Source organism: Mustela lutreola, chromosome 10, assembly GCF_030435805.1.
Source record: "Mustela lutreola isolate mMusLut2 chromosome 10, mMusLut2.pri, whole genome shotgun sequence".
NCBI lineage: Eukaryota > Metazoa > Chordata > Mammalia > Carnivora > Mustelidae > Mustela > Mustela lutreola.
The window spans coordinates 102,563,095-102,586,589 of NC_081299.1; the positions used below are offsets into that span (position 1 = coordinate 102,563,095).

At 54.0% G+C, this 23,495-nt stretch overlaps 1 protein-coding gene across 1 annotated transcript in view; it reads left to right on the forward strand.

The window, feature by feature from the left end:
* The window catches only part of PHGDH (phosphoglycerate dehydrogenase), a 29,330-nt gene extending 9,281 nt beyond the window's left edge, over positions 1–20,049 (forward strand). Inside the window, exons 4-12 of the mRNA XM_059136815.1 lie at positions 4,273–4,327; positions 4,428–4,526; positions 11,597–11,729; positions 12,157–12,305; positions 13,489–13,641; positions 16,488–16,620; positions 17,561–17,691; positions 18,610–18,847; positions 19,748–20,049. Of these exons, the coding sequence (XP_058992798.1) occupies positions 4,273–4,327; positions 4,428–4,526; positions 11,597–11,729; positions 12,157–12,305; positions 13,489–13,641; positions 16,488–16,620; positions 17,561–17,691; positions 18,610–18,847; positions 19,748–19,902 (1,246 nt within the window). The 3' untranslated portion in view covers positions 19,903–20,049. The remainder of the gene's footprint in view (positions 1–4,272; positions 4,328–4,427; positions 4,527–11,596; positions 11,730–12,156; positions 12,306–13,488; positions 13,642–16,487; positions 16,621–17,560; positions 17,692–18,609; positions 18,848–19,747) is intronic.
* The last annotated feature ends 3,446 nt before the right edge of the window (positions 20,050–23,495 follow it).

Below are 23,495 nucleotides of genomic sequence, written 5' to 3' on the forward strand. Positions count from 1 at the left end.
CCAGCCTCTGGTACGTCCCTGTGTCCCCAAACAAAATGACCTGGAGAAGGGTGGAAACACTTTGGCTGGGCACCGTGTGCACTGCCAAGAACCTTCCAGGCCACCCGTCCTTTATGAAACACTTGATACCCTGTTCTGGCACACGAAGGTCAGGTGGCTTCTGGAGAAGGGATCGGGTGGGGGAGGGGCGCTTGGCGTGGCTGCTCCTTTGTGGTGTTGTCTTTCCTCCTCCTCAGGCATGTCCTGCGGTCCACGCCATCCTCTGGCTTCTTGAACCTCTAAACCTTGAGCATGCGGTTTCTGCTCCCTGGAATATTCCTCCTCATCATCTTTTTTTTTTTTTTTCCCCTGAGTCTTTCCAGTACTTTATTTTTATCATACTCATTATTAAAAATCCAACTTCACGTAGGTAGAAAACAGAAACAGCGCTCAACATTTTTTATTTAGTTCGGAACATTTTTGAGTGAATTAATGCCAAAAGGTACCAGCCTCTGTACCTCAGAGACTTCTCATACCCCAGAGGTTCCCAGACTTTGCTGCACATTGATATCACCTGGGAGCTTAAAAAAATGCTCATGCCTGGCCTGCACCCCAGAAACTTGTATTTAGTTGGGATGGAGTGTATTTAGTTGGCATGGGGATTTTTATAATAAACTTTTTTTGGGGGGAGCTTTAGATGTAAAGAAAAGTTGTAAAGATAGTAGAAGGGCCCACACACCTCATCCCCAGTCTTCCCTATTATTAATATCGGACATTAGTAGAGTAAATTGGCCACAGTCAATGAACTAACATTGAGTTATTGATACATGATTTTTAACTACAGTCTTCCCCATCATCTTTATCCGAGTAACTCTTATTCTTTTTTTTTTTTTTTTTTTTAAGATTTTATTTATTTATTTGACAGAGAGATAGCACAAGTAGGCAAAGAGGCAGGCAGAGGCAGAGGGAAAAGCAGGCTCTCCGCTGAGCTGGGAGCTGGTTGCGGGGCTCCATCCCAGAACCCTGGGATCATGACCTGAGCTGGAGGCAGATGGTTAACCAACTAAGCCACCCAGGCACCCCTGGGTAACTCTTATTCTTCAAGATTAAGCTCGACTGTTAGTTCATCTAGGAAGCTCTCTCTGGGTTCCCTGGCTGGGCCGTGTCCCTCACTGATTGCCCTGACTTCCAGGGCTTACCTCTGTCGCTGGCTTTACATATCTTTATTGTGATAGAATGGAGTAAAAGCTGTACTTACCTGTGGATTCTTTTTTTTTTTTTTTTTTAAGATTTTATTTATTTATTTGATAGAGAGAAAGAGAGGGAGAGCATGAGCATGAGAAGAGAGGGGTCAGCAGGAGAAGCAGACTCCCCGCTGAGCAGGGAGCCCGATATGGGACTCAATCCTGGGACTTGAGGATCATGATCTGAACCGAAGGCAGTCACTCAACCAACTGAGCCACCCAGGCGCCCCCCTACTTGTGGATTCTTAACACAAGGGAATCCAGATGGTCAAATGTCTTGCTCTTGCAGCAGGAATTCTGGGGGTGTCGGCCTCTTGAGTAGAGGGGGACAGCCTAGGAACCACTGGGTATGGCACAGAATGGGCGTGAGTCTTCTCGTATTGGACAGTAGAATGACTGTATTGAGGACTGATGTTGAATAAACCATTTTGCTGTCAGTGGGGAGGGCAGGGAGTCCGCTAGGTCCCTTCACAGACCCTCAGTCCTTAAACGGAGGGACCCAGGCAACCAGGACTCTACATCTCTACTTGGGCCTGAAACTTCTGGGGCTGAGAAATTATTCTTTTCCCCTCTCGAGACTTGTTCTCCCTCCTTCAGGGACAGGGTCTGCAGGAGTTGACCTTTGTTCTAACTCCTCCCCAAGATTTCTACCTGAGCTCCTGAGTATTCACTGCTACTCACCATCCTGTGAAGAGAAGAGGAAACTGGAGAAAGGGAGGAGCAGGGCCAGTGTGCACAGTGGAAGGGACCAAGCCTGGAAGGGGCCCATGAGCTGGCTGTGTGAATCTTTCAGAACATCTGGGCTGGATGGATTTCCCCTGGAGAAGCCTCAAGCGCTGGTTTCACTTGTGCTGTTAAATTCAGTGGTGTTTTTGTTTCTGTTTTTGAGTGACTGATCTGTAGCTCTCCATCTCATTAATTCTCTTACTCTTTTTCTGGAGATGGAAGGAAAGACTTAGGAGCCAGGAATGATTTTTGTCCTATTCCAGGACCAGCTTTATTTAAGAGAATAGGTAAAGGGCACACCTGGGTGGTTTAGTCAGTTAAGCATCTGCCTTTGGCTTAGGTCATGGTTTCAGGGTCCTGGGATCAAGTCCCACATTGGGCTCCTTGCTTAGCAGGGAGTCTACTTCTGCCTGCTGCTCCCTCTGCTTGTGCTCTCTCTCTCTATATAGGACAAATAAATAAATAAAATTTTAAAAAATAAAAATAAAGTGGAATGATTTCAAGGAAATGCCCCATTTCTAACCTCTTATGCAACAATTTCACTCATCAGAGATGCATCAAAATTAAGAACCAAGCACCTTATTAAGTAGGAATGGCCTCGGGACATCTGGGTGGCTCAGTCAGTTAAGTATCTGCCTTCAGCTCAGGTCGTGACATGATCTCAGGGGTCCTGGGATCGAGCCCCATGCTCCACACCCTGCTCAGCAGGGAGTCTGCTTCTCCTTCTTCTGCTGCTCCCCCTACTTGTGCGCACTCTTTCTCTGTCTGACAAATAAATAAATAAAAGGAGGTATGGCCAGTCTATCGTACCTTTTCGTGTGTCTGCTTGGACTGCTTTCCCAGCAGGGCAGTGACAGCAGAGTGGGCGCTGTGGCTGGAAGCTTGAGAGCATTGAGCAATGTGGGTGGAGGGAGGGCCTGGATGGGCCTCACACTGGGGGACTTTGAACAGACGGCAGAAGCTCCTGGAGTGCAGGGGAACAACAGTGACACAGAAAGAGAGAGAAGGGAAGGCAACCTACGTAGCTTTCATCTCACCTGCTTTACCTTCTCTTTCTGTAAGTCAGGATGGCTGCCACTGGGTTCTCGGTAAGCCCCTTGCCCACCTCATCGTCCTCCCCAGAGGCCTGGTGAGCAAGCACCCTGAAGTGCTAAGGGCTGGAGAGGACCCATGAGCAGCTGGAGGGAGCTGGGGATGTCCAGTGCCACCTGCCCTCTCAGATGGCACTGTGGACCCAGGAGGGCAGAGCGTGAGCCAGGCCTGGGAGGAGGCGGTTGGGCCCTGTCTCCCTTGGTCAGGGGCAGAGGAGCAGGCTCGCTTTGCTGAGCAGGGAGCACTTCGTCACGACAAGTCATTGCGCTTGGGACATGGCTGACACAAGGACCCTCTCCTGGGGCCTGATGGGCAGAGCAACGGGATGGAACTTCTTCCCCACGTAAGATCTCAGGGAGATGGAGCATGGAAACAGTATGTTGGAGTCTCCCCCTCCTTACCACACGCACATGTGTACATACGTGTACACGTGCCACCCTTGAGTTTGTGGCTGGGAGGAAGGACTGCTTTTACGTACTTGGGAGGCTGACTGTGCCAGGGACGTCCTCAGCTCTGGGTCCATTCAGCTACTTCCGGTGGGATGGTGCTGTACAAGGTTGAAGCCCCAGTTGTCTCTCCGTGCAGTTGGGGTGAGCTTGACATGGGCTAAAGTGTGTTTAAGCATTTCTCATGGAGTGTCTGAAATAGAGCAGGCATTAGGACCCCCATGTTAACCAAGAGGAGGAGATGGGCTGGGGAGGGAGCTGCTTTGGGACAGGAGCTGCTATGGATTTGGGACTCACCCACCCACCCAGCTGAGCCTTAGACCGCTGGGGCTTAAGAAACTCCCAAGGAAGAGTAAGTTCTCAGTTGTCCGCTGATACAGTGGAGAGTGTAGGTTGCGGCCTTGGATGGAAGAGCAAAGCAAGAATCCTTGGACTTCTGGAGCACCTGATGTTATCAGAGCCCCTCGGTACCCCCATTTCATTAACCCACAAGCCCTGGAGGGTTGGCTCTTTTTACCAGCCTGGAGTCACTCAGTGGTTGGGGTAGAATCAGAGCCTTGTCCCAGACCCCTGGGAGCTGGAGACAAAAATTCCAGGGCTTCCACATCAGGTCTCGCTGATGGGTTTCCCTCTGCTGAATTCCCTTGACCCTCCTCCGTGTCTCTGCCCCTGAGCTGCAGACCCAGCCTGAGCTTGGGGGAATGACCGTCAGAGGGGGGCACTGTGCAGACCTCATGTCACAAGCCTCCTGCATGGGCCCACTGAGCCTGTGTCTGTCCTTGCAGGCAGATTCCCCAGGCGACGGCTTCCATGAAGGACGGCAAATGGGAACGGAAGAAGGTGAGTGGCCAGCCTTGCCTTGTCCCTCCCGGCTCAGCGGCCGAGGTCCCACTCGTGGTGCTCACTTCAGCCACTTCTCCTTTTGCTTCTCTGGTTGCAGTTCATGGGAACAGAGCTAAATGGAAAGATCCTGGGAATTCTTGGCCTGGGTAGAATTGGAAGAGAGGTGGCCACCCGGATGCAGTCCTTTGGGATGAAGGTAAGAGGTTGGTGAACCCCTCGGACCTGGGGCTTCCTGGGGAGGGGCAGCTATGCTTGAGAGAAGGTGAAGGCTTTTTCCTCGGAGGCTCTGACCGTCCTTCAGAGTCCCTGATGAAGTCGGTGTGGGCGCTGGGGAGGGGAGTGTTGGCTGCCGTTCTGGACACCTGAACTCAAAGTCTGGGCGCGCTTGGGGGAGGTTCCTCAGCTCTGGGTCCCAGCAGAGCTGTGGGGTCATGCAGCCTGCCCATCTTTTTCCTCGCCTGCCACAAGGGCTCTTTGTTTGCCTGTGTCTGTTGCCTGTGATAATTCAGAGAAACAGGAGCAAATGTGCAGCCTTCTGGCAGAGCAGTCCTTCATCCATCTTCTAGCTCCGTGCCACGGTGCGGACGGACAGAGCGGTGATGGAGTGAATGCTGTGAGATGGTGTTAAGGTGTGGTGGCTCCATCACCTCACCTATTGCTCAGAAATCCTCCCTGACCCGTTCGTTTCCTCCTAGGACCCGCTTTCATCCTGTTCTGGGAACTCCGTGGTTCTTTTGGTCGAGGGAGGGTTGTCACCCCCTGAGGCCCATTCAGGAGACCTTGCAAAGGGGGAGGGGGAGGCCGTAGAGCCACAGGAGACAACCCGTTGGGGCCGGTGATGGGGTGGCCAGGAGTGCCTGTGGACACCTCCTTGTTCTCTCCTGGTTCGCTGTTCGCTCTTGGGGGGATGGTGTGTTCAAAGTGCGGCCGGGAAGGCTTTCGTGAAACAGAAAGAAGAGTTTTGACAGCCAGATCATTTCTAGGAAAGTTGACATAGAGCTGCAATGGCATTTCCCCTTTCTCCTCTTCTTCCTCCCTTTCTACGTGTCGGCCCAGCTTCATAAGAGTTCAAAGGAACCTTAGAGATTAATCCTTAATTTTATATTGACGTCGGCAGTTGGTCCGTTCTTGCACAGGCCTCCAGCAAATGGAAGGTAGACAAGAGCCCAGATAGGCTTCCCGTGATACCGCATTGAACATCTTCCTCCCCATCCTGTCCCTGCTCCCCCACCACATTTATTTATGCTGGCCAGACCACTTTCCTCAGCCTCAGCACATTTTTCTAGATCCCTGGAAGAGGGGGAGGAGGCCCCGCAGGATCCACACTGATCATGAGGACAAACCAAAGCCATGCCCTCCTGTGCAGGGCTGGCCAGGTGCCCAGCTTCACAAGGAGCGCTTTTCCTTCCTCTTTTGTGAGGGATTGAGGGAAAGGCTTAGCTCACAGAGAATTCTGATCCTCAAAAAGCAGAGGCCTGCCGTTAAGTACACTCCGAGTGCAGTAGACAAACGGGAGGGCCTTGCTAAGGACACAGAGACTTGGGGGAAGACACGGCTCCCCTTTCCCCACGGCTTCTGCTGGCTCCCTGGGAGCCTTTGTTCTCAGGAACTTGAAACTTTGGGCCAGTGACTTACCCAGAAAGAAAGCCTCACCTCATTTCCTAAGTTGTGGAGGTGACTGGTCACCTTCTTTGCTCATCCGGCCCCGTTCAGCAACTCAGCAGCTGCGGCGGGCTTCCGAGCGGCCCAAGGAGGGAGGCGGGTCCTCAGCCCTGGGGCATGTGTTCTGTTCAGAGAGGTCTGGTGCTTGCTCCTGAATGTGAATCCTGGTGTCTGGGCCGACCAGGTACCACCCAACCACATTCCCGGCGAGGCTTTGAGGGTGTGGGTGGTTTTGTCCATCGCAGCACCTCGCCACTCCCTGCGGGTTCTTCTGTCCAGATGTCTCCGGGGGGTTCACTGTAGCCTGTCTTGCTTCTGGGATGTGATCTTTGTAAGGCAGGGAAACATGCCTTGGAGTGGTCACCACCACCCTCCACCCCCTGACCCTGCCAGCAGTCCTGGTCATTTCGGAGTGGCCCAGGTGGCACTTTGACTGAGCTCCCTAACCTTTCTGGGTCCAGATGAATTTTGCCTCGGGGCAGACGGATGACTGAATGACATCATCCAGAGCTCCTCCGTTGGTATTTGAGCTGTGGGGAAGAGCAAGGTTTTCTAAAGGGCAAGGGAGGAAGATTCTTGAACCATCTTGAAAGAGATGGTTTATCAGTGTCCAGGCAGGAAACAATGATAAGTGTTTGCTAAGCTCAGGTTGTTTCAAATCGCCCTTGTTCTCTCTTTGAAAACCAGTATTAAACTGATCAGGGTCATTCTTAGGGCTCTTATAACTTCATAACTGGATGATTTAGGGCCCCTGCATGGCTCAGTTGGTTAAGCAACTGGCCTTTGGCTCAGGTCATGATCCTGGAGTCCCAGGATCGAGTCCCGCATGAGGGTCCCAGCTCAGTGGGGAGTCTGCTTCTCCCTCTGATCTTACTCCCTCTTGTGTACTCTCTGAAATAAATAAAGTCTTTAAAATTGTATTTTAGTCACGTAAGATGTGAATAAATCCTCACAAAAATTGAAATATAGATTCTTATCTCCTTGATTACCACCCTAGTCCTGGTGTCACAGGTAACACCAGTTTGGTGTGTATCATCTCAGACTTTTTTCTCTGCATTTACATGGAATGCATACAGTGCTTTGCCTCTAGAGGGATCCTATGCCTATAGAAAATAGAATATTTATGGTGTTAAGATAAAAATGTATGTCTTAGAACAAATAAATTTACCATATTTGTAAACTATTGCGTGGAATTCTGTTGTGTGGACAAATTGCTTTTTATTTGGCCATTTCCTCAAGAATGGACATTTACATTGTTTGGAAATTTGGACTTGAGTAAGACATTGATGAGATCTTTCATGATACCCTTGAGGTTAAGATGGAGACTATGAGCTTGGTGCTAAAGGATTAGTAACTGGCTGAAGGATAGCTCTGTCTCAATCTGGAGGGAGATGGTATAGGACAGTGCAGGGCTCTGCCTTCTCCACTGTTTTCATCAACGGCCTGGGGGGCAGGAAGCAGGTAGAAGTGGGTAATTCTTAATAGCGTGGAATCAGATCCTAAGAGATAAGAAGGCTAGAATGATTGGCGATGCTAATAAGAAATTTAGCTAGAATCCCCATAAGTGCCCTAAAATGAGCCCCAACAGCAACTAAACACATATTCGATATAGAGGTGTTGTTAAAAAGTTTTCCTAGGGCAGGAGACCTTTGGTTGACAAAAATGCAGTGTGGTTAATGGTGGCATGGCTGATAGAAAAGGTAATGTGAATTTTGGCCACATTAAAAGAAGTATGGCTTCCAGAACAAGGAAGGTGACCTTCCTCATGCTCTGTACATGTCAGACTCTCACATACTCTGTGAGACTGCAAGCTCCGGAGATGGAAGGTGGTGGTGAGAAGCTCTTGTCTACTTCCTAAGGAAGGTTGAAGGCACTGGGGTCACTGAAGCCCCATTGTGACTTGATAGATAGCTAACGGGCAGTCTGTAGAAGAGTCATGACGTCTGAGGAGTGGATCCAAGGAGGACCAGCAGGTATAAGGCAGAGGGGACAGAGCTGGGGACAGAGCTGCAGCCAGAGCTGGCCCCAGATGGAACGGAGAGAGTGAGTGTCCCACCCGAGCCTGGTTAAATACTTGGCCAGCATGTGAGGAAGAGCAGTGAGCATTGGCAGAGAGGAAGAAGCAGGTGGCTTGAAAGCTCTGATGTCTCCAAGCACGCATCATTGCCTATGGGCTACAGGTTTCTTTATCTGTGAAATGGTCTTTAGCAGCGAGTTCTCGGTGTGGCCATAGGAAATAGAGCAAAATTATTAAGGACTGTGGTTTGTTACAGAAACTTGGGAGAACTCCCTATCCCTAGGCGGCATAGGGAGCCCTGAGTCGTTCTGGCTCGGGGATCGCCGCGAAGCACGTGAAGGTCATCCGTATTACCCTCTTCCCTTCCTGGCCCTGGGATCTCCCCCAGGCTCTCACCCAGGCTGTCAATCTCTAGTAAGTCTGGTAATGGGAGACTAACATCTGACCCCTTCCAGAGTACCGTGATTTAAGAGTGGACCCCTTTGTGCGACAGGAGCGATCGGCAGAGATGCTTTTGTGCTCAGATGTTGGGGATGGACTGCCCCCCCCCCGTCCTTTCTTTCTTTCTTTCTTTTTAAAATATTTTATTTATTTATTTGATAGAGATCACAAGTAGAGAAGCAGGCAGAGAGAAAGGGGGAAGCAGGCTCCCTGCTGAGCAGAGAGCCCGATGTGGGGCTCAATCCCAGGACCCTGAGATCATGACCTGAGCCGAAGGCAGCGGCTTAACCCACTGAGCCACCCAGGTGCCCACCCCCTGTTCTTTCTTTGTCACTATCCAGTCCCTCAGGGAAGTAGGGATCCTAGGCCTTAGCTCTGCTAGGGAGCTTAGCCACCCAGCTCCCCAGCGGTATCCGGGGTGTGTGGTGGGGTTGGTTGGAGGAGAGCCTACCGAGGCTGCCCCTCCCAACTGGCACAGGCCTGGAAAGGAATCTTCATGGGCCATCTGAGAGCACCTGCTGGCGTGCTCTGAGCCACATGGCCCAGATGTGGGTTTCAGGAGGATTCTGGCAGCCTGTAGCCTGCTGGTGGTCTGAGTCATCCGAGCCTGAGGCCGTATGGCGTTCCTTCTGCCTGAAGCTTTTTCTCAATCATGTTGCTGAAGAACAGGTTCTACACTTTGAAGACACAGCTCATGCAGGCTGGCATGGCCCCTAGAATGTGTTGGCCTAAGCTAACAGGCCCAAGCCAGCCAGGAGCTGAGCCTTGTGTTCTCTTACGAAGGTCTTCTGTGAGGAGCAGGCCAGCATCTCTTACCAGTTTCTGGGAGGCCAGTGTTGTGATGAATCCAAAGTAGGCCCAGAGGGATGGACATTGAGGCCGAGATGCCAGGTGTCCCTGATTCTTTCAGGCCCAGCCAGTGTTTACTGAGGTCTGCTGTGTCAGTTACTGTGCTCACAGTGACCCTTGTGGGGCCAGTATCCTTACCCCAGGCTTACATATAAGGAAACTGAGGCCCAGGACGCTTTTACGATAGGTTCAAGATAATAGAACTGGTAAATGATGGAATCCAGCTTAAAGTCCAGGTCTCCTGACCTCCCGTCTGGTACCCTTTATCCTGCATCACCACCACCGTCTTTGTTCCTGATCCACGTTGGTTAAAAGGTCACTGTGCTCAGCCTTACTCAGGATAGTAGCTCCCCAGGATGGCAGCTCCTATCACCTAGTCTGGTAACTAGAATTCCTACTGCCCTGGAGTACTGATTTTTTTTTTTTTTTTTTTTTTTTTTTAAGTTCGTCCCAGAGCCTCAAGTTCTAGAAAGTACCTTAGGGACACAGCGAGGGAACCCTAGAGAAAGATAGTAGGTGATGGGGCTTCTGGGCCTTCACCTCTGCCTCTTTGGTCAGTTTTTAGATTGGGTTTCCATTTAAGATTTCATTGTGTGAAGGGGAGAGAGTTTGAATCCTAAGCCGAAAGACTTGACCAGAGGTGGTGAGAGGGTGTGATAGTTAGGCTCCGTTGTTGGAGCCTCCTTACCATGAAGGCCCCCTCTTCCTCCGGCATCTACTGCCAAGCCAGAGGGCCCAGGGCAGCCGTGGTCAGCCTCTCAAGGCTGCTTTCTACGATTCCAACTAGGAGGTGGCTCTGGAGTACCTCTGGAAAAGCTAGGGTTCCCCGGCTGCCCAGCATCAGGAGTCTGTCCTGAGGCTGGGGTTCAAGTGGGGAACCCCTCCGTGGGCCTCCCTAGGCTTCTCTATAAGGATAGTCTTCGGATGGTCCATATCCACAATTGTTCCACCTTCCGTGGATCGGGACTTCTGACCCTTCCCAGGACACGTCAGGACCCTACTCAGACACTGGTCTCCTGAGCCCAATGCTACTCTTTCCAGTCTCTGCAACATGGTCTCCTGGTGTAAGAATCCCAGCTTTGGCTTCCCGACTTTCCTTTTTGCCCTCGCTTGTACCGGATGACCTTTGGCAAGTTCCGTGAGGCTGACGGAGTTTGTACCCCCGGAGTTGCCTGCCGGCCTTCCTTGCTCCCTCCCTTCTCCGCAGCCTTAGAGAGGTCCCTCCTCCCCGGCCAGCCCAGAATAAGCTTCCTTCTGGGTCCTTCCCCATCCATGGTGCCTTTATGCCTCGCCTTTCCCTCTTCTTCATGTGCTTGCTCCCTGTCCCCGCCAAACCTGCTTTATTGAAAAGATCTATCCTGGGGCGCCCGGGAGGATCAGTGGGTTAAGCCGCTGCCTTCGGCTCAGGTCATGATCCCAGGGTCCTGGGATCGAGCCTCACATCAGGCTCTCTGCTCAATGGGGAGCCTGCTTCCCTTCCTCTCTCTCTCTGCCTGCTTCTCTGCCTGCTTGTGATCTCTCTCTGTCAAATAAATAAATAAATCCTTTAAAAAAAAAGAAAAAGAAAAAAGAAAAGATCTATCCTTAGTCCTTTAGACCTCCATGTGGCTAGTCCCCAAGTTAGGCCTTCCAAGACTGGGTGCATTTGAATGAAGCCTTTTTAAAAGGAACGTCAAGAGGGGACCAGACTCTGCCTGCTGTTGTGTCAGCATGCCCCCTTCCTAGCGATCGGGCTTGGTCTCCTTGATAAGCCTGCTCTGCTCCCCTGCTCCCTCCTGCTTCTTTCTCATTCTGTGAAAAAAGTCAGGGGCCCTGCCTGCTTTTTGGCCCGCAGGGTCCTCAGCTGTGGCCAGCCTGTCCTTCCCCGTCTGGTCGTACCCTTTGAGCATGTCGCTGCTCCCCACGTGGCTGTCCTGCCTCTCCTGGGCTCCCTGCTTGCTAAGGGCTCCTGAGCTCCACCTTATCCAGCCACACACGTGTACACGCGCACACACGCACACGCATGTACACGCGCACACTTGCTCCTCATGTGTCTGTTCGTGGTTAAGAGCTTAGAGGTAAACAAACCTCCCTTCGCACTCTGGGCCTGCCCCTCCTAATGTGTGAGCCCAACTTTCCTCACCTCTAAAGCAGAATGGTAGCAGCCCTTACTGTGAGCGGTAAGCTGGAATTTGGAAAGGCTTAGCAGTAGTGCTTGGTAGATGCTCAAATAATAGCCACCGTTATTAATAATACCAGTACTGATCAGGGACAGTGACATTCACTTGTGTCTTAGTCTCTCTCTCGCTTCCGGCCAGACCGTAGGGTACGACCCCATCATTGCGCCGGAGGTCTCGGCCTCCTTTGGTGTCCAGCAGCTGCCCCTGGAGGAGATCTGGCCTCTCTGTGACTTTATCACTGTGCACACGCCTCTCCTGCCCTCCACCACAGGTAGGTGTGTCCCGGTTTGTGGGTTGGCCACCGAAACCACTGCCCAGGTAAGGGTGGGCCCTCCGTCTGCGCCTTCCGCACACCCTGGGGACTAGGTCCGTCGAGCACGGAAGGATGCTTTGCTGGCTTTACCTGCCCCACATGGAGGAAAGATGAGCTAGCTGGAAACACAGGAGCGGGTTGGATGTGCACGAACAGTGACTCCATGGTTTTTTCCTGGGGCCACTGCTTCCCTCCCTGGTTCAAAGCACTCACAGCTCAGGGACATTTAGGATGTTTCTAAACAGAGTGGTCCAAATCCAGAACAGGGACTCTGGCCCCAGAGCCAGCTGAGAAGGGAGAGGTGAGGCCAGAGAGGCTGTGGGCCCGTGGGGAAGGAGAAGAGGCGAGGCACCCGGGCCGCAGGAGAGCTCTTCCCTCCTTCCAGGCCTGCTGAACGACAGCACCTTCGCCCAGTGCAAGAAGGGCGTGCGCGTGGTGAACTGTGCTCGGGGAGGGATCGTGGACGAGGGGGCCCTGCTCCGGGCCCTGCGGTCTGGTCAGTGTGCTGGTGCCGCGCTGGACGTCTTTACAGAGGTGAGTGCCTGTAGGAGGGAGAGGAGCGCTGAGCAGAGGGCCCAGTGTGCACAAAGGGCTCCGGCTTAAGGGCAGTAGCATCCATAGCAAACTGGAGAGGCAGCCATGTTGGCTTTCAGCAAAGCCAAATTTTAAATAGGACCCAGTCCCTGGTCTCAGGCTCCCTGGACTGCTGCCATGTGGGAATTCATGGAGGAGGTGAAGCAAATCTGTTCTGAGGTGGAGGATTTGGGGCAGGATTTAATGTGTTGATACAGGTCTTTAATGAAATGAATCCTGTTGCCAAGAAGACATCCTACCCAGTTTCCGTTGGCTTTCCCCGCCTTCCTCTCTTGTGGGGAGGAAAGGCAGCCTGAGGACAATGGCTAGAAGCGTTCTCCTGCGTCCTGTGTGGACTGCTGTCCCTGCCTTTCTGTCGGAGCCAGAGATTCCGTCTTTGCTCACCTGTTTCCCTGCCTGCTCTTTTGCTTACACCAAAGGGAATGATGGACAGTGCACGTCCACTCGAATCCTCTTGGCCTCTCTTCAAAGTCCTGCCACCAGCATCACAGATCCAGGGGAAAGAGTTCCCTGGCTCAGCCCCTCCCTTGCTGTCCCTGGCCTTCCTGTGGCCCACGGTACTGTGTGGACAGCACTTTTAGGCCCAGGTGGCCAGAGGAGGGGCCCGAGTGACCCTCTCACGGGCAGTACGTGGTGCCCAGTAAGCAGAAGGGATGGAGAGGACACTGGAGGGTGGGCAGAGGTGCTCAGGGGCCACCTGTCGTGGTGAGAGCCAGGTTGGGACAGCTGGGCAGAGGGCCTGTGAAATCTGACACCGTGAGGAGCTGTAAGTGCCGGCAGGATTCACGGGTGAGGGGAGACTCGAGGGAAAAACCAGTAGCAGAAACAGTAGCTTCCACGGGCTGAGAACCTTCTGTTCTTACACGTATCATAGTGTGCACAAAGTGATACGAGATGAGTAGTATTAACCCATTTTATAGATGGGGAAGTCAAGGCAGAGAGAGGTGCAATTTACCCAAGGGCACATAGGTATAAGTGGGGACCTGAGAGGCAAATCTCGTCCCTAGCTCTGTCCACGGGGCTGTGGAGGGACACTGACGAGGAAGCCAGTCGCTCAAACCCCGTGACGTCTCTGGCAAAACCAGAGACGGCAGCCAACGGAGAGGTGTCTCTTCCTGGGCAGGAGCCACCGAGGGACCGAGCCTTGGTGGACCACGAGAGCGTCATCAGCTGCCCCCACCTGGGCGCCAGCACCAAGGAGGCCCAGAGCCGCTGTGGGGAGGAGATCGCCATCCAGTTTGTGGACATGGTGAAGGGGAAATCTCTAGCAGGCGTGGTAAGCCCAGCCATGTGAGGCTGGGGCCCTGAGGGCAGAGGGAGGAGCAGGGGAGGGGAGGGCTTTGGGTTTTGGCAAACGGTGACAACTCTGGGAAGGAGTGGTGTGCTGACCAGATTCAGACCTGGGAGCCAGAGATAAGTGCTCCTCTGGAGCCAGCCCTCTGTGGGTTGGCTAACGGTGGTGGGGGGGTGGGGAGCCCCAGGGAGCGGCCTGGCCCTGCTGTATTGTCGTGTTGCTGCCGAGATTGTGGCTTTTCCCAGGGTCCAGGCTTCAGAGAAAGGCTCCTTTGTTCTCCACATGCCTTGGGAGTGAAGGAGTGTGGCTTGGGTGACGCCGGATTCCGTGGAGCGGCGGGTGGAGGGCTGGCCTCTGGAGAAGCCTGTCAGGGCCCTCTCTCACCTCCTAGGCTTGAACATTCCTTTTACAGTATCCATCCTATAACTCTGGGCAGGGCGAGTCCCAGCCCCCACAGTGAACCCTTCAGGCCCCCTTGCTGTCCTCAGATCATGGCCTAATGTCCTTACTTTTTGTCTTAGCTCACACTGTACCCTTCCTGGCATGTTTCTTCCCCAAGCTTAACCTGACCTATACTTCCAGGCCTGTCTCCTCCATTCAGTCTTGGATGTTCCTTAAGCTCCAGAGGGTACCAGATGCTGTCCTAGCCCTTCGGGGACACAGATGAGTAAGCCAAGCATAGCTCTCCTTTAGGGGCTTGCCACCCCTTCACAAAGACTTGCTTGGTCTTCCCAGCCGCCTCCACCCTTTTGCAATGAACCACATTCTCTCTTATTAAGATTTCCCGAGTTTGTGTCTTTAGATTCTGAATTCTCTGAGGTCAAAAAAAGCCCAGGATGTAAGCTTCTCTGCAGCTGTGTGGCTCTCTGGGAGAGAGGCGGGGGAATGAGGCGGGGGCGGGGCTGAGACTGGTGAGTGAGCTTCCTGGCTGACCCTCCGCTGGGGATTTTCATTGCTGAGGACAGAACCATAGCAGGAGAGACACAGCATGCTTTGTTCAGTCTGCCAGCCCTGGTGTGATGGCCCAGCTCCCCAGGCCACCATGCCTTCTAAACACGCCCCCCACCCCGCCCCCAGGAGAGTAAGGGAGCCAGCTCCTCCCCTGAAGGACCCCTCAGGGCCAGCCTGGTGGCAGCTACAGGATGGCGGTCAATGACAATGACGACGATGATGCTTGGCCTGCCCATCTGTGTGCCTCTCCCCTCTCTGGTCCACGTCTCTTGGCTCCTCAGAGCATGGGACACTCTTTCATTCCCTTCGCCCGTATCACTTCTGAGCTACTCTCCCCAGGTGACGCACTGAGACCAAGGCTGAGGCTTGGGTTGTGGCCAGTGCCAGCCAGTCAGGGCTGGGCCTTTCCCTCCAAGGCCCTTTGCCAGGCAGGCCTCTGCCCTCACTGTTGCAGCCCTTGGGAGTCACTGTGGTGGGTGGCATGTGAAGGGGATTGCTTGCCACCAGCTCCTCCAGAGATGGAACTAGACTGTTATCTATCCTCTAGCAGAGGTAAAATCTTGCAGTCAAAGTCATTAAGCTTGGGCAGATTTCAGTCTCTGGCCAGAGTGGCTGGTTGTCCTACAGTAGGCTTTTAGAAAGAAAGACATTTGTGTCACATGGGAAATCTCTCATTCTGTGTGTCAGAACCTTAGACGCAGATGAACATAGGATCAAATGCACTCAACGGCGCCTGACTCTTGCAGCCCTTCGGCTGGCTTTCCAGACCTGCCGTGAGCATCCTCAGTGTAGGTTCCACGGGGGCTGTCTGGAGGTCATTTCCCTCCACCTGCTGTAGCCTCAGCCCAGCCCCCTGGCACTCGGGCCTGCATCTCTGCTTCCAGCAGCTGGCCTGCCCTCCTCCCACCTCCTGGTTCACTGCTGGTCTTTCTGTGTCCTTCTGGAGAGGAGCAGGGGGAGGCCCGCCGCAGGAGCCCTCAAGCAAGGCGGCTGGCCGCACAGAAGGGTCTGCTGGGAAGCCCTGCCCCCTTGACCGTTTTCAACATGGGCAGCCTGTTTGATTTGTATCAAACCCTGTGTTTGGAATTAAATCCTTCTTAGATCCTTAGGTTCTCTTTACACACTGACTCACAAAAGTGGCTAATGCTTAATTTGAAGCCAGACCATCATGAACCACAAAATGGAATTGCAGTTTTGACCTGCGACAAGCTGGCTTTGTTACCAAGCCCCTGGTGGGGATCCAACTGTCTGGAACCTAGAGCTAACAACTTTAGAAGGACATGTGGCTTTGGTCCCTGTCGGCTGCCCAGCATGCCTCCTGGTGGACTTCCCGTGGGCCAATGTTTGAAGAGTGATAGGGTCGTTGAGGTTATGTGAATCCAGCTTTATAAATTGTGCTATGTGGCCAAAGTGATTAATGACACTGTAAACACATACTCTCTTTTTTTAGTTGACATATAAATAAAAAGGAAGGCATCTTGGAGAGACCTAGCGTAGGTCCCATTAGTCTGCGACTCAATATCCCTCTTATGTCAGAGACCCACCTTCGTATTGTGCTGTCCAGACCTTTCCCAGCACAGGAAAAACCAGTCTTCTGTGGAGGGCATGAAGCAGGCACAGTTCAGTGGGTGAGAGAAATGCCTTTTTCCTGCTTCTGGCAATCTGGAATGGTCTTAGCCTTTTGTGTTCTTTCCTTGCTCTACAGCTCTCTCAAGCTAAAGGCACAAGTCATTGTCTTGTTGGTGCCTGATGGACGTTGTCTCCACATTCCCCAACCCCAGGCACCCGAAACAAGGATGGCCCTGTGCCTTCTGCTCTCCAGGTGGAGCTGTGCCAGCCTCTTCCTGACCTCAGTTCTGTTCCCCTTTTCTGTGCAGGTGAATGCCCAGGCCCTCACGAGTGCCTTTTCTCCACATACCAAGCCTTGGATTGGTCTGGCAGAAGCTCTGGGGACCCTGATGCGAGCTTGGGCTGGATCCCCCAAAGGGACCATCCAGGTGGTAACACAGGGTGAGTTGGGGATGCTGCAGAGGGAGGGGAAGAGGGTTGTGTCTGCCGCAGGTCACTGTGAGGGGCTGGCAAGTGACTTGACTCTGGTCCTTGTGATTCCACGTCCCACATTCTGTCTATATGTGGTTCACTTGCTACCCAGTGGGGACACAGGGAAGGTACAGAAAATCACTGGGAAATATGTGATTTTCATAAATCACATTTAAATCGTGTTTTAAGATAGACATGTGCTGGGTGCAAAAAGAAACTTCCACGAGAGACAGTTTTCATGGGAGAGGCAGCTGGTGGGTGGAGGGAGTCCCAGATAAGCGATGAGACCTTTGGTGCTGGGTCTGACCCTGCTGCTTACCTGCCACGTGACTTCCCCTTCTCTGACTTGGGGCTCTTCGTGTCTAAAGTGAGAGTTGGGATGGCTGTACTAGACCGACCGTGGGACAGTTCGTACTCTGTGACGTAGTGAGGCGGGTCCTCGGGCAGGTGGGTGGTCCTCGGGGGCCTCTGCTCAGCTGGCGAGCGGGAGTGAGGACAGGGCCCTAAATGTCTGACCTGAGGGTCTGGGTGGGCTCCCACCACTTTCACAGTGGTTCCAGCCTGTGCAGATGTAGTTGAGAGACTGGGGAAGGCTCTAGTTCCCGAAACCCTGTGGAGGCTTGTCCTCCCTGTGGTCCGTAGGGCATCTGAGCTCAGGGATGGTGAGACCCTGGGCATTGCCAGTGACAGGACAAGTCAGAGCTGGGGGATCCCCAGAAGAAACAAGGCAGGGAATGGGGCACAATCACTGTCTGTCTGCCTTCCAGAGGGAAGCAGGACAGCCTCGGCCAGTTGGGCTTGGCGCCCCCAAGGCAGTCAGGAGTCCGTGACCCGAAGCTAGGTGATGGTGATCTGCCGGCTCCAGCGTTGCTAACCAACAGTGACCTCACGGTAGTTTCTCTGTCCCCAGGAACATCCCTGAAGAATGCTGGCAACTGCCTAAGCCCCGCGGTCATTGTCGGCCTCCTGAAAGACACTGCCGATCAGGCGGATGTGAACTTGGTGAACGCCAAGCTGCTGGTGAAAGAGGCCGGCCTCAATGTGCGTGTCCCCCTGCCCCCTTGCCTCTCCTGTCGGCGCTGTCCTTCTCTCCCTGCCTTTTCAGAGCAGGCTTCCAGCCCTGCTTGTGGACCGGGAGCCCTGGGCGCAGCTCCTGCTGTTGACGTGGTCCGCCTGGGCCGGGCAGCTCGGATTTCTCCATCTGCCAAGCGGACGCATGGCCTTGCTCTGAGCCTTGCTAGAGTGAACTGAATGCTCGTGGAAGTGCTTTGTGCACAAGTGCCTTGCGCGTGCGAGGTGGTGGCAGCAGAGGCCCTTTACGGCTGGGGAGCGTGAGGAGCCGCGCTGTCTCTGGTGGGAAGCTGGGGGGTGGCCCAGCGGGCGGTGCCTGACCCCATGCAGGGCTCTGTTTCCTGCCGCCCCCAGGCCCCTAATCAGCTTGCCGCCTCGGAAGCCAGCAGTGTGTCCTCTTAGCCTCTGCTGCCCTCACGCTGACCTTTCGATGTCTTCCCCTCTGGTTCCCTTTTTAGATCGCAGTCTGCATCCCTCAGCTTGTGGGAGCCAGCAGGAACTGTGGGCAGCAGAGCCCTCATGTCTCCCCTCTTCTGCTCCCCCCTCCACCAGGCCACTGACTCTGTTCAGGAAGCAGTGAGCTGGAGGGGCCCGGCTGTGTCAGCCTCTCGGACAGGCCTGCCTCCTTTCCACCTCCTTCCCAGCTCCCAGCCCTCACCTGTACCTGGCAGATCCCTCCTGGCCTTCCCTTGAGGGAGGCCATGCACTGTCCCAGGAAGCTAATGCTCAGGACCCCCAGGCTTGGCCCATTTGCCCTCTTCTCCGGCCCTGAATTGATGAGCACGTTGGCCCGGCCGCAGCCCTACCAATCGGCTGCTGGGTGGATGCAGAGGGTGGGGGCCATAGAGCTGGGAGGAGTGACCGTGGCTCCTTTCCTTCTCCCTGCAGGTAACCACCTCCCACAACCCTGCGGCGCCAGGGGAGCAGGGCTCTGGGGAAGGCCTCTTGACCGTGGCCCTGGCAGGTGCCCCCTACCAGGCTGTGGGCTTGGTCCAGGGCACCACGCCCGTGCTGCAGGCGCTCAACGGAGCCGTCTTCAGACCGGAAGTGCCTCTCCGCAGGGGCCTGCCCCTGCTTCTGTTCCGGGCCCAGCCGTCTAACCCTGTGATGCTACCCACCATGATCGGTGAGGAGGGCTCTGTGGGGCTTGCCTGCGTCCCTGAAGAGGGGGCGAGTGTGCGTGCGTGTGTGTGGGTGTGGGTGTGTGTGACAGAAGGGGCTCTCTCCTGGGATTGGACTCCATGGGCCTTGGCCTCCTTTAGCTCCGTCTCTCGGTATTTCTGGATCTGCAGCATACAGAGGGTCTGTCAAGCCAGTTTCCAGAACCATCTGAGAAGGGGATACAGAGTTCAGAGGTAGCAGAGCCACGTGGCAGGGTAGAACCCCAGAGCCCCTGTTAACCATCCTGCTCACCGTCGTGAAGCTCACCGTGCAGACCTGCCTGCAGGGCTGTGTCCCAGGAACTCTTAGTCTTTGAGTGCAGGTTTCCTTCTTCCGATCGCAGGCCCTGGGGGCCAGCCTGCCTGCCGTGTCAGGGCGTCCGCGGACATCGTGGACCTGCCCCAGGACCTTGACTCTGGAGCCCTGGGTATTTTGGGAGCACTTCCAGGTGTGGAAGAATGTGTCCACAGACCTCAAAAGGCCTAATTTCGCCGTCCTGGCCAGTTGACCAGAGGAACCTTGCCCTGCTTTGCTCCTTTGCTGTTGGTCTGGATGAAACTGACGACAGGCGAGTCAGGAGATTGCTCTAACTCTAAGCAGTTTGTGGCTGGATCATTCCTTCCCTGCTGACCCGATGGTCAGGGTGCTCCTACAGAGTCTCTGAATAGTGAAAGAAGCTGGCCAGGTGCCCGCTTGTTCCATCTCTTGTTCCATCTCTTCGCTCTCTGATTCTGAGACCATCACTCGCCACCCCTCACTGCATCTTTGCTCACAGGGGTCCAAGGCTTCCGGCCCCGCTCCCAGCCTCTTGCTTCTCCTTCCCCTGTGCCCTCTGCCAACCAGCGGTTTTCCTCTCTACTTTCAGGCCTCCTGGCAGAGGCAGGCGTGCAGCTGCTGTCCTACCAGACCTCGGTGGTGTCAGATGGGGAGACTTGGCACGTCATGGGCATCTCCTCCCTGCTGCCCAGCCTGGAAACGTGGAAGCAGCATGTGACTGAGGCTTTCCAGTTCCACTTCTAAGCTTTGGGGAGATTTTCTGAAGAAACCTGCCCACTGTGATCAACAGAGGAGATCCACGTTCCTGAGGCTGACAGCTGCTTACTCTGCAGACCTTGGCTGACCTTCATAATGCAGCAATAACCACCTAATAAAGAGCCTGCCCCAAAAGTCCCTGCGTCTCTCTGTTATTACCCTGCAGATCCACCAGAGGGCAGCCGTGGGCTGTTGCAGCAGGTTCCAGGGCAGGAGGGTTGGGGATGTGGAGGGAGATAGGGGTGGGTGAAGAGCTCGCCTAGGTGTGTGCTCAGAAGAGGGATCTCTCTCTTGCCTGTCTCAGGTTGTTCAGAGGCATCTTTATGGGAACACAACTCAGTATCTCCGATTCCTGTGGTGTTTCGGATCCCTTCCTTCTGGGGGTATACACGCATGTTAATAAATGTATCAGCAAAGAGGCACAGCCCTTCATGCCAGACCCTGGGCTGGGTTATTTGTCCCAGAGGAGGGTTAAAGCCCAGACCATTCCCAGTGACGTCTCCGTCCGCTGGGAGGGACCGCACACAGAGGCCCCTGGGTGTGGTGGGGTGTCTGTGAATTCTGTTGAGTCCAGGGGAGTGATTTGAGCAGAGGATGGTGTCTGAGATGTTGGGAAGGTTTCATAAGGGAGAGAAAGTGCATGAGAATATTTGCCTATCTCACAAAGCCAGCTCAGTATAGATTGGACAGTATATGACTTGACATTAAAAAAAAATGTGATTTTTCTGAAACAGGGCAGAATGGCACGCCTGAACCGAAGGGCGTCAGCTTTTAAGGGTCTCCCCTCCCCCCATTAGTAGGGGATGATCCATCCCCACCTTGGGCTGAATGGCATCTGCTTTCGAGGCTCCCGACTGGACGGAGAAGTTTGGACTAAGGCAGCTGATGGGCGTGGCGGGTGCAAACCCACCACTTTGGCCTCTTTGTGCTGCGATTGAGCAAAAGGTCCACTAGAACCACCAGGAATCAGCGGCTGCACCTTGTCTGCAGTGCCCTTGAAGAAACGGGCGTGTTCTGGCCTGGCTGTTGCAGACCTGGAAGCAGGGGTGGCCTTCAAAGAATATTTCATTCTAAACCTTTGTTTCCTCATCTGTAAGAGGGATGGGGTGCCTCAGAGCTCCAGTGACAAAGGGATTAAAGCGTTTCATCCCTTTGGGGGTGGACAGCAGGTCTCCCTCAGTCTCTCATTGAGTCCCTCGCACTAAGGAGACCTTCCCTTGAGGCCACTGGTCCTATAAAATTTGAGCTCAATATTCAGTCTCTTGGCCTCATTCTCCGAAATTCCCTGGACACACCATACTTGGGGCTCAGAGGTGGTCAGAGCCAGTTCTGGGGGCTCAAATTCCTTGAGCATCTCCAAACAGCCTCCTAGCCTTGGGTGGCACAGGCAGGCCCGGGACAGTTTCCTTGCATCCCTCTCGTCCTGTGGCTGGCTGTCCACATAACTCGGAGACCAAAAAGGGCAAGATTCTCACAATCCAGCTGGCGCCCCACCGAGGGGGCTGTTTCCTTGGTGTTGCTCTGGGGCCTCTGGCATTGCCTCCGTACCTCACTTTAGAGTGCCATGTCATTCCATGTACCTCGGCTGGGAAGCAGAGCTGTGACAGAAGTGGTGGGCTGGCCCTTCTTCACGTGCGGTTTGGTAGGACATGTGATCCACTCTCTTCCGCGGCTCAGTGCCTTTAGCCGGCGGTCCTTTCATTCTCTTCCCGGCCCCACGTCAGCCAGGCCCGGCGATTTCTTGCCCCTGCAGGGAGGGGTTTTTTTGTTGTTGTTATTTTTTGTTTTTAACACTTTATTTGAGAGAGAGAGAGAGAGAGCACGAGTGGAGTGAGGGGCCGAGGGAGAAGCAGACTCCCCGTTGAGCAGGACCCTGAGATCGTGACCTGGCTTAAGGCTGTCAGACGCTTAACGACTGACCCACCCAGACGCCCTTGCAGGGAGAGTCTTTGCCTGTCAGTGTTATCTGGACAAGGAAACAGATGGTAGGAGCAGGCCCGAGGGTGAGCATGGGACAGGGTGACAGGAAATCCTTCCCTCCTATGTTGACCTTACACGGAGGGGAGGGCTTTGTTCAGCAGCCAGCAGGCATCCATTTCAATGAAGTGCTCCCAGAGCTGCCATAGGAAGGCCTAGGGCTCAGTACCAAAGCTGGTGAAGAATCGGACCCGAGGTGGGCCAGGAATCTCGGTCTGCGCGGTGGAGGCAATGACCGATGGCGTTCTGAGTGCCTGGAGTTGAACCAGGGCTGATAATCACCTGGCGTACTTGGGGCACGGGCAGCATCCATTCAACCCGTCAGCACCCTGACACCCTCATTGTCAGATCTTATTCTCATTCCCACATCGTGTCCAAAGGACTCCTGAGTGGAGACACTGGGTGACATGAAGGGCCTGGTTGCTAAGGCTGATGGAGGCAGTTTCAGCACCAAGATCCCCCAGTGAGCTCTGTATGGATAGGTGGCAAGGCCCAGAGACTTATTGTGAGTAGGGGCTTTTGCCAGTGACTCTGACACCACACCAGAGAGCTTAGGGAAGGCATATGCTGTCTTGTGGGAATGCCATCTAGGCTAAGGGCCTCCAGGCAGCTCGCAGGGGAGGAGCTACGGCTTGCAGAGATGGGCAGTTGATGGAATAGGAGGCATTCAGCACGCACCTGGAGAGAGGACTGGGGAAGTCAGCTGAACTCCTTCTGAGTTCTGAACTCAGATCGGGTTTATCTTGGATTTTCTGGTGCGTGTGGGGATATGAACAGCCTTGGGCCAGCCGTGAAGTGGGCGGGCTCAGCAGCTCGTTCCCTTCTGCCCCGTGCCCCCTTATCTCTGGCAACCCCCCTCCAAGCCAGCCCTGTTTCCCACCAAAGGAAGCCAGCTGCTTTTCTACAAAACGGGGCAGCTGAGGAAGCTTTTTAAAAGACCTGGTATCCTTCCTCCCCCTCCCACCCCCCTCCCCAGCTCAATTCCCACTGCCATGGACCCTTGCTACTTCATAAGAGGGTGCTGGAATAAGCAGTGGCCTAACCCAAGGGAGACAAAGCAATCTCTAGCAGAAGAATTCCCTGCTAGGTATCAAAATGCATTTTTTTTTTTTTTTTTTTTTTGGCTGGAGGAGTCAAGAGCATGCTACATTAACCTGTGCTTGGTGTGTATTTGCCCAGAGACACTGGCAAGGCCTGGGCAAGGAGCTGCAGCCGCCCTTGAGGGCATTTCTGGCCGGGTCTACAGGTGGCGTCTTTAGAACAGGGAAGGAAGCTGGGCGCAGAGGCCGTGTGTCCCCACCTTTGTTCTCCTGTGCTTCTTGGAGAATGGAATGGGATGGGGACGGGGTGTGTGAGGTGAGCACTCAGTGGTGGGGGCAGGTGGGGGTCACGGAGAGTGGGGCCCTCAGAGCCTGGGGGTCTGGCGGTCTCCTCAGCATGTCAGCTGGTGCCTGTTTTGAGCCCTGGTTTTCCCAAGCAATGCAGTGAGGGACTGCCTCCTTCTCTAACTTTTGGGTTGTGTTGTATGGGCTTAGTACCAGCTGCAACATCTAGAAACTGATGGAAAAACTTAAGAACTGAGTAAAGATACAACAGCACAGAAA